Source organism: Tenrec ecaudatus, chromosome 2 (genome assembly GCF_050624435.1).
Source record: "Tenrec ecaudatus isolate mTenEca1 chromosome 2, mTenEca1.hap1, whole genome shotgun sequence".
NCBI classification, from domain to species: domain Eukaryota; kingdom Metazoa; phylum Chordata; class Mammalia; order Afrosoricida; family Tenrecidae; genus Tenrec; species Tenrec ecaudatus.
In genome coordinates, this window is record NC_134531.1 from 164,066,510 (window position 1) to 164,080,002 (window position 13,493).

At 52.8% G+C, this 13,493-nt stretch overlaps 1 protein-coding gene across 2 annotated transcripts in view; it reads left to right on the forward strand.

Annotated features, from left to right (window-relative positions):
- Positions 1–1,213: 1,213 nt before the first annotated feature.
- GALNT10 (polypeptide N-acetylgalactosaminyltransferase 10) overlaps positions 1,214–13,493 on the forward strand; it is a 270,449-nt gene continuing 258,169 nt past the window's right edge. The window contains exon 1 of one of the 2 annotated variants that reach the window (XM_075541867.1): positions 1,214–1,462. In XM_075541867.1, the coding sequence (XP_075397982.1) occupies positions 1,304–1,462 (159 nt within the window). In that variant the 5' untranslated portion in view covers positions 1,214–1,303. The remainder of the gene's footprint in view (positions 1,463–13,493) is intronic. The other variant, XM_075541866.1, reaches the window with a different exon arrangement.

A 13,493-nucleotide genomic window follows, 5' to 3' on the forward strand; every position in this document is an offset into this window, starting at 1 on the left:
GGGTAGAAAGCCTCATCTCACGGGCTGGTGGTTTCGAAATCCCGGTTAGCAGTCCTGTGGGTGTGGGTAACCTACTACGCCCCTGGCTCTCCCCATCCCCCACCTCCACCCCGCAGGGGGAAGCAGTTAAATGAGCACCGGAATCATCAAATTCTGACCCCAGGGGACGCCTTCAGAGCGCTCACCCGGTTCCCTCCACGAATGGGATTACCTGTGCAATGTGTCAGCTCCCACGTGGCAGGGCTCGGGTCTGCTTTGATTTCCTCTCAGTGCCTGGCACAGTGTCGAGAGCACAGCAGGTGGTCGCTCGTGGTTTGCTCAGGCTGGAGATGGAAACGGGCGAACGCACGGGAAAAGGCATCGTGCGCTGAGCCTGAGAGCCTAGCAGCACCAGTGCGACGGAACAGCATGCCAACTGCAGGGAGTTTGCACGAGGGTGGGGAAAGGTCCTGCAGAGGCTCTGGTCACCTTCCCGCACGTCTGCAGGGGCCGCGCTCCACAGTTTACCGAGGGCGTGCACCCCTAGCTCCCAGAGCCTCGGAGAAGGCAGGGCAGGTCCTACGCACAGAGCAGTATGGGGGGAGCGCAGCAGTGGCCCATTTCGTGGCTGGGAACACCGAGTCTCCTCCCCGCCCGTCAGAGTGAAGTCCGCAGGTCCGCGCGGCTGAGCCAGAGCAGCGGGCAACCACCGCTCTGCGGACTGCGGGCGCGGAGCGACGCCCGCCGGGCGCCAGCGGTATTTGCATTTCCCAAAGGAGCCTGCCAACCGTCCCCGGGAGCCCGTTCCAGGGAGGCTTCCGCGCGGGGCCTGGGTCCCGGGGCGCGACCTAGCGCCCCCGCCAGCCCCAGTTTGCGCGCAACTCGCCAACTCCGGGACTTTCGCAAAGCTGCTGCGGGCGGGGGAGCGCCGAGGAGCGGGCCGCACCATCGCGGCCCAAGAGGGGGTACGGAGCCCGCCCTGGACTCGGGGCAGCGGGGGCCGGCCACGACGCCCCGCTGGAAGGCCGAGGCGGACAGGAGTCTGCGCACAGTGTCGCTTCCAAGGACACTGGCCCCGGCTCGCGGCGTGGCTGGGCCGGGAGCCAGCGAGGCGACGGCCGTCACCCCCCGCGGCGGCGGCACAGTGGCGGTGTCCGGCTCCCCGGCCGGCGAGCGGCGGAAGTGCCGCGGAGTTGGAGCGGGGCCGGCGCCGCGGCCGCTTCTGCTCGCGGAGCTGCTGCCGCCGCCGGGCGGACGGGGGGACGCGCGGAGCCGGGGGCGGCGCAGCGGAGCCGGCGGGGCGCAGTGGGGCTGACCGGCCCCGATGAGGCGGAAGGAGAAGCGGCTCCTGCAGGCGGTGGCGCTGGTGCTGGCGGCCCTGGTCCTCCTGCCCAACGTGGGGCTCTGGGCGCTGTATCGCGAACGGCAGCCCGACGGCACCCCCGGGGGAGCGGGGGCGGCGGTGGTCCCGGCGGCCGGACTGGTGAGTCTCCCAGTTGCCATGGAAACCCATGGGGCTGTTAACACCTCTCCGAATTCACCTTATGTCTCCCGTACCTCCGCCTTCCTATCTGCTCCCTCGAGAGTCAGCGCCCAAGTCACTTCTGCTTTACCCATTTTCCAGAGGGGAAACTCGAGGCTCCACGAACAGCAGCGTGCAAAGTCCTAGGGGGTGAAGAGACAGCGCTGGAACTATAGCCCAGAACACCCAGTGCTCAGTTCGGAGCTTTCTCTTATCCTCCTGCCCACTACTCCCATGCCACTCTGGGCATTCTTCGGTTGCGCCCTCAGGTGTTTCCTTTTGCGGATAGGGGGGCGGGGGTCTTTCTATTTGGTGGCCACCTCGCCCGATTATCCCCCCCACACACACCTGCTGATCCAGGTGCTCTGTATTCAGGTCAGCCCCTTTACTGGAGACCCACCTGCTTAATGAGACACCTGGGTCCCCTTCTCATCATTCGCACGTTCCCACCCTCCAGCCTTATTCTCCGCATTCCATTCTTTCCTAAGATGTTGCTCCTTCCTTGAAAGGATGGAAAGATGTTGCTCCCTTTGAGGTTTCAGCCCCCTGGGGAAGAGGGTAAAGGGTCGAGATGCTGGTCCTTGCTCCCTGAGACCTTCTGGGAATCTAGATTGTGGAGGCTCTGGTGGACAGTCCCTTATATTTTCCCCGAGTCGATGAGTGCCCTGAGATTGAAATACCAGATTCCTTCTCTGTCCCTGCTCCAAGTACCCATGACCCCTCTGAACTTGTCCAGTCTAATTAAGTCTGGTGTTTCTTGCAGCTAAGACTGGGGTCTTAATTCTTTTTGCCTCTGCCCAGCTCCATGTGTGTTTTTTGCCTGTGTTGAATGCATTTAAACGAGCAGCTCCCTAAGAGCAGAGCTGTCAGATCACTCCCACCTTCCCACCTTCTGACTCATGCCTGGCACACAGTAGGTGCGAATGAGCATATGTGTTCTTGAGCTGTTTCACACAGTGGGACATTCCAGGGTTTCTAGCAAGATTCCCTGGTTCCAGGGGAAGTAGATAATTTGTGCATCAGAATCAAACTTGACTGTTGGCTGGCTTCAAGGAAAAGGGGGGACTTTTTGAGGTTGATGGTTTCCAATCCTCACTCCCCATTCTCAGTATCAGACTGCTGTCTGGGCAGCCTGGCATCATGAGGGCTGTTTGCAACAGGAATGCCCAGTTTTGAGTGCAGCTTGTCATTCTGGTAATTGTTGCAAATCATCCCAGAGCACCCCATTGATGTTTCTGGTAGAGCTTCCTGTTTGGAAATGGAAACCAGGCCCCCTACTGCCTTCCTGAAGCCCTGATTCAAAGCTGACAGTCAGTTTAGACGTCTCGTGAATTCTGTATACACTGAATTTTTCCTTCATGAAATCCCTTCCTCTGTCTTTGTGCTACACTGCCATCGAGTTCCTAGCCCCAGCTCTGTCATGAACTTGCTGTATGTGCCTTTTACTACTTCCCATTTCCCCCTCACCTCCTTTCTCCATCTCTGATATGTGGCTCCAGGAGTTGTGTGGCCACTCTGCTGGTCTTCCCTGGGCGGGTTGCCCCTGTAGCAACCTTAGTTGTGGGGATCTCTTACAGGACACTGGCCCACATCAAGGCGGGGAGCTGGGAGTCTCTCCTCCCAAGTGCATATTCTCCTTTGGAAGAACTACAGCCTCTTTTAAAAGAACTCCCAATCTGCCTCTGCCCAGAGAAAGCCCTCGTATTTCTTTTGCTGTGGATGTCAGAGACATCTTGGTTTTCATTTTCTATAGAACCAGATGTGTAGAGAGAAGGTCAAGGTTAACTGCCAGTTTGGCCTGAGCTTTCAAAGTAAATTACTCACTGTGCAAGAGGGATTGATGGAGGAAGGCAGCCTTTGGGCTCAGCGCCCTTAACTGAAATGGACAGACAGACTCACCTGGAAAGGTTTAGTTCCTGTGAATTTCTTTTCCTCCGGATTCTCAAGGAGTAGGAAGTGGTGAAGATGGTTGTTGATGATTGTGCTGGGGTTGTCTACTGGTTATCCTTGCTATAAAGAAAAATCTCTGCTTCCTGGGAGCAGCAGAGTGGAGCTGTCTTCCCAATGCTAAGCTCTTGTAGGTGCTACAGGATTCAGCATTCATCTGCTGCCTTTCAGGGACAGCCTGCCAGATTTCCACACAGCCCCTTTTTGTTTCACTCCGCTGCAGATGCAAAGCACAGGGCTTGGCCCCCCGGCTCCCTTGCTTGAATGTCAGCTGGCCTTGAGGGAAGAGGCTGACTTCTCTGAGAGATGGGGTTCTGTTGCTCATCCCAGTGTGCTGGAAGGTACGCGTAATACCTCAGGCTGCTACCTGGGAAATCTGGCAGCTTGAACACACTGCCCTCCTTTCTCACACGGCTGACCTGAGCTTAGCCTTGTAATTGTTGAAAACTATCCCGGAGCACTTCGCCGATCTTTCTGGTAGAACTAACTACAAAGGCTCTGGGGCAAAGTCCAGTAGGACTTTACCTAACCGAAAAATAGATTCCTTGTGAGATTCCTTGAGAAGTTTCTTTGAGGGGGACACACGTGGTTTGAGTAGCCCTCTACAACACCTTGATTTCGCCACTGGATTAAGAATGGAGGGTTTTAAATTACGAACGTTTATGATTGCTAAGAAGGAGCCCTAGTGGTGTAATGGGTTATGCATTGGACTGCTAACCACAAGGGCAGCAGTTTGATACCACTAGCCAATCCTCAGGTGAAAGACAAGGCTTTCTACTCCTATAAAGATGTACAGCCTCAGAAACCCACAGAGGCAGTTCTGCACTCTTCTGTAGTGCTGTTATGAGTTGGAATTGCCTCAATGGCAGTGAGTCATTGGTTTATCGTTGCTACCTCTTGCTGGGTATACCTCTGGAGCTCGGAAGGGCTGCTGATTTATAAAGGATACACGATGCTTCTAGTATTTCAGCTGACTTCTCAGAAAGCTGCAAAGTCAAACACGAAATACCAGTTTTGAAGCCATCTTCATTTTAATTTGGGGCTCCCCCTGATTCCGAGCCCCGGCGTACTTCACATCACGGTTTAATTCCAAAATCTATTTCGTATTCCAGGCTTGGGAACTGGTCATTAAAAACCCATGGTAGGAAATGTGATTTAATCCCTCCCCACCCATCTCTGAGCCATCATCTCTTGTGAAAAATGACTTTGTTGGAATAGAATTTAATGCATGGAATAGAAATTGGTGGGCTAATGGAATACCAGTGACTTTAATTTCAAGAATCAGGAGTTTCTCATTGTGTCAGAGCTGAACTTTATTCTAAGAACATTCAGAGATCAATACTTTTTTTTCCTCTTAATTTTTTTTTTTTTGTAATGTTCCTAGTGGCAGAGCCTTGCCCACCAGATAATTAAGTATAGAAATGTAGCACTGGGAGGATTTCTTTCCCACAAAGGGGCTGGGGACCTTTAGGTTGCTAATCACCTCTCTGTCTGTGTGCCCAGGAGAAATCTCATGCCACTAGCAAAACACTGTGGACTTATTGCAGTGGGCCTGGCTTCCTGCATTCTTCCTCTTAGCCTGGACTTGCTGTCTCTCAAGGAATCCAGCAGAGAGGCTTGGGAACAGAAGGTTCCGGTCCTCTCCCCGCCGCTACAAGCGGCTCAAAAGCGATCTAACCTCTCTGGACCTGGAATTCCTCATTTGGGCAGTGAGGTCTTAGATTCAGAAGGAGCGCGGCATATGAGTGTTAGCTTGATGTTCCTTCGCCCCAGCCCAGGGCAAAAACCAAGCCAAACCCATTGCTGTTGAGTCTGTTCCTACTAGTAGAGACCCCATCAAGGTAGGACTGACACAGAGTGTTTGCACAAACCGATGGCCACATCCTTCTCCATGGTGCAGCTGGCGGGTGGCTTCAAACTGCTGGTTCCCAACCCAAAGCATAACACCCTCCCCCGCCCCCAGGCCCTTTCAGGGCAGGTAGCACTAATCAATATTCTTCCCACTAAGCCCAGGCTTGGCTTCAGGCTCGTTCTCCAAACTATTATTCCAGTGGTGCTCATGCCGTATTAAAACTTAAGTTGTAAGGCAGGAAACACTTTATTAGGGCTTTTCCAACAATTTATTTAAACAGACTTCCTTATTTAATTGATGGAGAGGTCACGGCTTAGGAGCATGTTCAGGCTGTAATGCCTTCTCCAAGGCCATGGTCCAAGGATGCTCTGTTGGCTCCAGAGAAGTGCTAATATATAATGAATCAAGAATGACAATGCAAAGGCCCATTTAAAAGATCGCCATCTAGCTTGCTAATTGCACCTTGCCTGAAGATAGCTCTTAAACAGATGGTATCAGGAGCCTATCACTGTCTTAGAGGCCTTTCTAGGCAAACTTAGCAGCCAGAAGGCTGCCCACTGGCAGCTAAATGGCCCCGATGTCCTCAGCTGTGGGTCCTATATTTTGCGTCTAGCTGACCCTCCCAGGAGTCAGAGCAGCCAAGGGAAGGTCTTAGCAAAGTCTTATTTCTCTAAAGCACCACCATCCCCGTGCTCATTAGAGCGGGCAGACAGTAGCCTGATGTCTGAATCCCTGTGGCCAAAGAGGACCTTGTGCCCTTCTCTTCTTGGGATGGCTGAGGTTTGAAGCAGATCGTCTTCCAGCCCTGCTCGCCAGGGCAAACATGGTCAGGAGGGACCAGTCCCCAGAACAGGGCATCATGCTTAGTAAAATTGAAGGTTAGCAGAGGAGAGGAGGACCCCTCTCCCAGCCCCCCTCCCCAGGTAGAGGGATTGACACAGTGGTTGTAATAGTGGGCTCAAATGTAATGATGGTGAGGATGGCACTGGGCCAAACAGTGTTTTATTCTGGTGTATATAGACGGGGTCAGAGCCAACTGGACAGCCCCTGTCATCAACAGCAGCAGCGATGGCAGACAGATTAAGTTCAGGTAATCTGAATTTAAGAGCCACCCCAGATACCCTATCAGTTGCAAGTGACAGACTGAATTAAACCACGTGGGCTGACATGCACAAAGGAATATATTGGCTCTTGTATCTGCACTTGGTCGTGTTGTGTTGGTGCCCTCTGGATTCTGACTCCCTTTGCCAGGAGTTTCCCATTTTCATATTCTCTGAGAGCACTGACCCCTGGTCCCACCAGAGGAGCAAAATGAGCCGCATCTCTTCCAGCCCTTATATCCACACCAGATCCTAGAGGAGAGAGAGTTGCTGCGGGTAGCTTCCATGCACCAGGGGAAACTTGTTCCTGTTATCTCGACCAGGATCTCCTTCTGGTTGATGACCCAGCCTGGCTCTAATGTGCTCCCTGCACCAGTCCCAGTTAGCCTGGAGCATGAGCTGGGCTGATGGGCACAGCTCAGCCTGGAGCTAGGGGCCAGTGAGCTCAGCCCACCCAAATCACAGGGAGAGCAGTTCCCTAGAGGAAAATCTGGGTGCGCCTGTGGTCAGGAAGCAATTGAAACAACAAGCGTCCACTCCAAAATCCTGCTGACAGCGTTCGTCTGCAGACTGCCCCTGCCAAGCAGTAAACGTGGCCCTGGCAGTAGAACCGCTTTGCCGTCCGAAAGCACAGAGGGCTTGCAGCCTGCGTGCTCATGCCAAGTCCTCCGCCTGTTGGCTGAGATGATTGGCTGTCAGCCTCAGTTTCCTCCTGGGAAAATCTCAGGGACAGTGGTTGCAGCAAGCAGCAGGGCTGCCAGGAGGAGTGACTGAAAACTGTCTGTAATCTTTCCTTTGACTTCTGCTGCTGCCGCCTTTCCCCTCACGGGCGCCCCAAGAGCCGGCCTGCTGGTCCTCCCCCAGCCCCTCGTGTTAAAAGTCAGTTCCTTGAAAATGTCTCTCAAGCTGAAAAAGAACTTCTGTCTCTGCTGCTTCGACTTTGTTTTGTTCCTCCTCCCCCTGCCTGGCCCTCCTAGCTGGAGGAGGCGGAGTGTTCATACTTTAGAAGCTAGAGGAAGCTAAACAATCCCACTTGCTGTGCTGGGTGGGTGTGTATTTATGAGTGTGTGGCTTCTTCTCCATGTGTCTCTCTTCTCCCTCTCTTATCTTTGAATGGTTTCTGTGTGCTGCCCTCTGCTGAGAGCAGATAGGAGCTGGAAGGGGAAAGAAAGCAGTCTGTTTTCTCCTGCCCTGTGGTTTTGAGAGTACCGTGAGCTTCAGGTACTGACGTCGCTTTCGCTTCCTCAGGTGATGAAAACCACAGCCTAGCGTGATACTAGGAAGAAGAATGTCGGTGATAGGGATATAATGAGGAGTTTAATAATGATGGCAGCTTCCATTTATTTAGCACTTTCTGTGCCAGGGATTAGACTAATAAAGCTCTGCACATGTACATCTTGTTAACTACTCGCTGCTACGGCCAGGTAGGCATGAGTAAGGTAAATGAGGCTCTGGGCAATGTTGGCACTGCCTGGGGGCACACACCACAGCCTGCAGAGGTGGAGCCAGGGATCTCTAACCCAGCACTTGATCCCTGAGGCACGATAGCTCAGAACTGGACTGCAGACGCGCCCCCTCCTGTCTGTCGCTGTACCCTGCCCTGCATGGCTGCTATGGGAGCAAAGGAAAGACCTTTGTTGGAAGATGGGGTTTCTTCGACAGTCAAACAAGAGGCCAGATGTCACCTGGTAGTGCTGTGATCTTCAGGAACTCTTGCTGCTGCTGCCCACCTCCCCCATTCTGAGGCCCCATTGGGGAAGCACTTTCCTCTATCCCCCCCTCCCCCGCTGCTGGCAGTTTGTGGGACTCTAGCTTTGGAGGGCCACTGCCTCAGCCCTGGGTCATGGCACGAGACCTCTGTACCTGGAGCTCTAGGTCTGTATTTCAGGAAGGGAGAGTAACTGGGCTGGGGTTCTTTTGAGGGCTGCATGAGTGTGGGGTAACCCCTGAGGCTACACTTGCTGCAGATTAAGAGTCCCCTAAATGTGACTATACAGCTGCTTGTAGGAGTGCCTGGCTTAGACTAGGGATTCGACCTCGGTTGAGCTGAGCAACGGGAGGAAATATTATAAAAAACGGTACCAGGCTGGCCCAGTCTCCAGTTCCAGCCTGCCATTCTGTAACTGTGCCTGACCCTGGGGACTTGAGGATCCTTATCCCAAAATGCCACTACCTGTCTATCAGTTGGCCTTTCTGTGGAGGCTTATGTGGTGCTGTGAGACTGGAAGCTGGGCCTCCCCAATTTTAAATACTTCAGGATCACCCATGAACAAGTTTCAGAGAAGCTTCCAGATTAAGACAAGGCAAAAAGGCCTGGTGATCTACCTCAGAATATTAGCCAATGCAAACCTTTTGGGCCACAGTAGACTATTGTCTGCCTCTCTGGCCTTGGACATCAGGAGGACAACCTGTTTGGTGAGGTAGAGGCTAGGGAGGGTATGGCAAACACTCAGGGAGATGGATTGGCACAGAAGCTGCAACTAATGGGCTCAAACATGCTGGTGGTCGTGAGCATGCTGCAAGGCTGGGCAGCATCACACGCTGTTGTGCCTCAGGTGGTGCTGACAGCAACAGTTCTAAAGTGAACACCATTGCTTCATAGTGTCATAGTGATAAAGGGCATTCATTTAAAAATAAGTAAATGGAGGTCTAGAGTGGTTAAGTAACCTATTCAGGGCCACACAGCTAGGAAGTGGTGGAAACCCAGGTGCCTAAGTCCCAAGAGCCTAACTGTTCTGCTGCCTCCTGCTGTCTGTTCTACCCACGGGGCAAATGGCATCGTTGGAGTGCGCAAAGCCCTCTTCTCTGGGACAGGAGTGGCCACACCTCCCTGTGAGAACACCAGGTGGAATGACTGCTCCCCACCCACCCCACTCTCTGCCAGGTTCTTGGATTTGTTGTTGTTGCCTCTGGAGAGCTCTCCCATTAGCTGAATGCCCTGAGCTGCAGCAGGGCCAGAGCAGGGATTACCACGGGTCTCACGTGCTGTGCCCGTGGGAACTTCACCCGGGCAACCCCCCCAGAGCCCACTTAGCACTGTGTGTGCCTGTGCGGGTCTCCCCTGTGTGTTCCAAGCTCAGCCACCTCAGAGAGCTTCCCGGGGAACAGACGGGGCTGGCAGGCTGTCTGTCTAGTGAAAGGGAGTTTCTTAAAGGGAACAGGTTGGAAACATCTGGCGTGCACACACACACGTGTGTGTGTGTGTGTGAGAAAATTCCTGCTGCTAAAGCACATTGTATGTTCTCAACCGAAAACTCTTAGTTTTGTGTTTCCTCCTGCGTATTGATCAGAGTCAGCTGCTGAGAGTTAAAATGTGCATGTGTGTGCGTGTCTATGTGTGAAATAACCAGTTTCCAAATCTGACCCCTAACTGAAGAGTTGACGGTTCTGTTCTTGGGCCAGCAGGGTCTGTACGTTGATGCCTGGCTGTTTTATTGATAAGAACCCCCAGGAGTGGTTTTCTTCCACGAGCTTCTTTGATGGGCTTGGCTGGCCTTCATGTTATTGCGGTTTTCTTTAGAGCTTGCATGTCTCCTTTAGCAGAGGTTGCAAATTGGTGGCCTGTGGTCCAGATGGAGCCCAAGGATGGTGTTTTGTGGAATGAACCCAGCAATGGCCCGTGGGCGGTTGAGTGGATGTGTGTGTTTTCAGTGTTAGTTAGGTGAGCTGCCTAATAGTTGAGTTGAATGGAAGGTATGGTGGGAACACACACAGAAAATATTTCTAAACATGGAAGTATTTCACTTTATTTTTTACGGGATTATTTCTGGATACTTTGCAAAAAGTAGACCCTCTGGCAGCTGGGCTCAGGCTCCACTGTCACAAACACTGTTTGCATCTGGGTAGCGGCCGGCCCCTCTGGGCGGTCTGAATTCTTTAGTTGACCACTGCTCTTGCCCCCCCTCTGTGGCCTCAACCCTGGCGGCCCCACCCTTGGATGTGGAAAATTGCAATGGCTTTATTTCAAACATAGGCTTTCAGATAAACACACTTATTTATGCCCTGCCGATCCCTCTCTACCTCAGCTTGCTGCTTTTCTCTCTCTGGATCTTCTGAAAGAGGTTGTCCCTGCCTCATCAGGTTGCTTCTGGCTGTGTGGGTTTGTTAGCAACGGCGTGAGCACAGGATCCGTGTCCTGGCGTGTCGGGAGATCCCAGAACATGCCTTACAGTGATAGTGAGTCTTGGGCTCCCAGCAGAAATAGCACACGCTGAGTTACCTTGTCTGCAGGGCTGCCAGGTGTAGATGTGGTCCTGGAAAAGGGACTGTGGGGAGGGGGATTGGGGCCACCCGGAGTTCACTGGGTGAGGCAGCTCACCCGAACACAGCCACCTGCATCTCCGTACAGAGCAGTGGTTCTCAACCTTCCTAATGCTGCAACCTTTTAATACAGTTCCTCATGTTGTGATGACCCCCAACCATAAAATTATTTTCGTTGCTACTTCATAACTGTCATTTTGCCACTGTTATGAATCTGGCGGCCCCTGTGAAAGGGTCATTCGATCCCCAAAGGGGTTGCGACCCCAGGTTGAGACCCACAGCCTTAGAGACTCAGGGTGACTCCTGGCCCACCAGTGGGGCATGGCGGTGCAGCTCGTGAGATGCATCCTGGTGCCAGACAACAATTCTTCGTTTTCTGACTTTCTGGCACGCGCCGTGCACTGGACCCCGTCTCCTTTTATCAGTGCAGTAACTCCGGGAGATAAACTGTTATTATGCTTATTTAGCAAATGGGGGAACCGCAGCTCAGAAAGCGTCAGGAACTTCCCTGGCCTCTGCAGGAAACAGGTAGTGGCCCTCAACATTCAGATCTCTTGACTGCGCTTAGCTGCTCTACCTCACTGACTTCTGTGGGCAGGTCATTTAAGCACCCTCGGCCTTTCAGTTTCCTCACCTGTGAAGTGGGAAGCATACTTACTAGGCTCGGCAGGTGACATGCAGACAGGAAAGGGATGAATATTTTCAGACCCTGAATGCTTCTTGTCACCACTACCTTTGGGCAGTTGCCAGCCACCACCATGTGGCATGAAGCATTCTCTCCCCACCCCCCACCCCCACCTCCACCCCAGCACGGGTGGGTGGGACAGGGCACTCTGGGGGTAGGTCCCCTAATGGCTGCAGGTGGCGCCTGCAGGATCAGCCCTGAGTGACTGGGGAGCACCTACCGGCTTCTGGAGTCTGACAGTTCCCTTCCCTTCCCAGTCTAGCAGCGTGGGAGGCAGCCGGGGGCTCCCCAGCCAGAATCCTGCCTGGGAACAGTGGGGCACATTAAGAAGGCTGCCAGGTGCCAAGCCAGAGGTATTAAAGGGATATTTGATTAGATTTAGTCCTGATTCTCAGACTCACTCCCGCTTTCCCTCAGCAGCACTTTAAGGTGAGGTGGGGGTGGTGGTGAGGGGGGGATGGAGCGGGGCTGGGGAACAAGCATGAATTTCTTCTTTGTGGTTGGAGTTTGAGTGGAGTTCTCCCATTGACTTTGGGTGTGTGGGTCTATAACCCTTGCCCTCTTTCGAACTCTCTCTGTGTTAGTCTGGGTGCTTTAGAGAAACAAATCCACAGAAACTCATGTATAAGAGAGAGTTTTTTATAAAGGTTAAGTGCGCATCAAGAAAACATCCCAACCCAGTGCTGCCTGAGCCCACAAGTCCAACAGTAACCCATATGTCCAACACCAATCCACAAAGTCCTCCTTCATCTCACAAAACAGATGCAATGATGCCGACTGCAGGAGGAAAGTCTAGTCAGTGAATGTGCAAACATCTCAGTGCTGGCAGGGGTCTCCACACGGCTGCTCCAGCACCCAGGGCTGCATCGGGGTAGATCCATGCGGCTTCTCCTCAGGGATGTCTTGCAGGAAGTGAGACTTGCCATCTGCAGCAGTGAACTGGCTAAGGCAGCTGCACCCTGGTCCAACCATCAGAAAGCAAGAGACCTGAGAACTCAAAAGGCAAGGCTCACTGAACCATTTATCCCTCCGCCCTTCAATTAACCCCACGTGTTTATCAGTTAAGTTGGCACAATGAACTAACTACCTCACTCTTTTTGTCCCCCTGGTCCGCCTTTCCAATTGTGTGTATCCTCTGTGTCTCTTAGCCCCTATGATGGGGGATGGAATAGAAAAATTCCTAAGCCTACCATTATGGAATCTGTGATTTCAAAGGATCAGAGCCTTTTTGATCTTGTCTGGTCTCTCGTCCTCATTCCTGCCGATGATCCCCATCTTTGGCTCGGAGCACCCAGGGAAGGGAACTTCGGCCCTGCCAAGACCTCGAGCATCCGCAGTGTTCCAGGGACAGAGGGCATTCTTGGGTCCCTCTGCTCATCCTTCCAGGCTCCTCTCAAATGTGTCTGTTCTCAGGAAGTCTCTCATGAGCTTTCCTGGTAGAATGAATGCCAATCTCCTCCAAGTACTCACAGAGTTTAAGCTGTTCAACATCTGTGGCGTAAATCTTGCAGTTCTATGGTTTACTCCTTCCCTCAGCAGAGAGAAATGGCATTGAAGGAAACCTCCCAAGCGGGGCAGTCCCTTGACGAGAATGGGATTCCCTGTGTGAGCCTCAGCTTCCTCCTGTCTCTCTTCCCAAACCTGGCAAGTATGTTTTATATGTTCTTTTAGTTCAGAGGATATTTTTGGTTTTGTGAGCCCAGATGGTCTCAGTTGCAGCTACTCAACTCCACTGTTGTCGTGCGAAGGCAGCCATAGACAAGATGTAAATGAATGGGCAAGCTGTGTCTCAATAAAACTTTATTTGCGAAAACAGGCAGCGGTCTGGACTTGGCCCACAGACCTCAAGTCTGTGGTTTGACAATGTGAGGGGCTGCTAACTGCAAGGTCAGCTATTTGAAAATACCAGTTACTCCAGTGGTGAAAGATGAGAGAGACTCTCTATTCCGGGTAAAGACTGACTGTCTCAGAAACTCACGAGAGCAGTTCTATTGAGTCTGATAGGGTCACTGTGAGTCAGAACCAAGTCAGTGACAGTGACCGAGTCTGGTTTGGGTTTGACTTGAGTTCTTCCTGCTAGAGGAGCACTGGGCGGTGATGGAGGAGCCTGAGCTGTCAGCTGGGATAGCCTGAGTAGCTCTGTGTGAC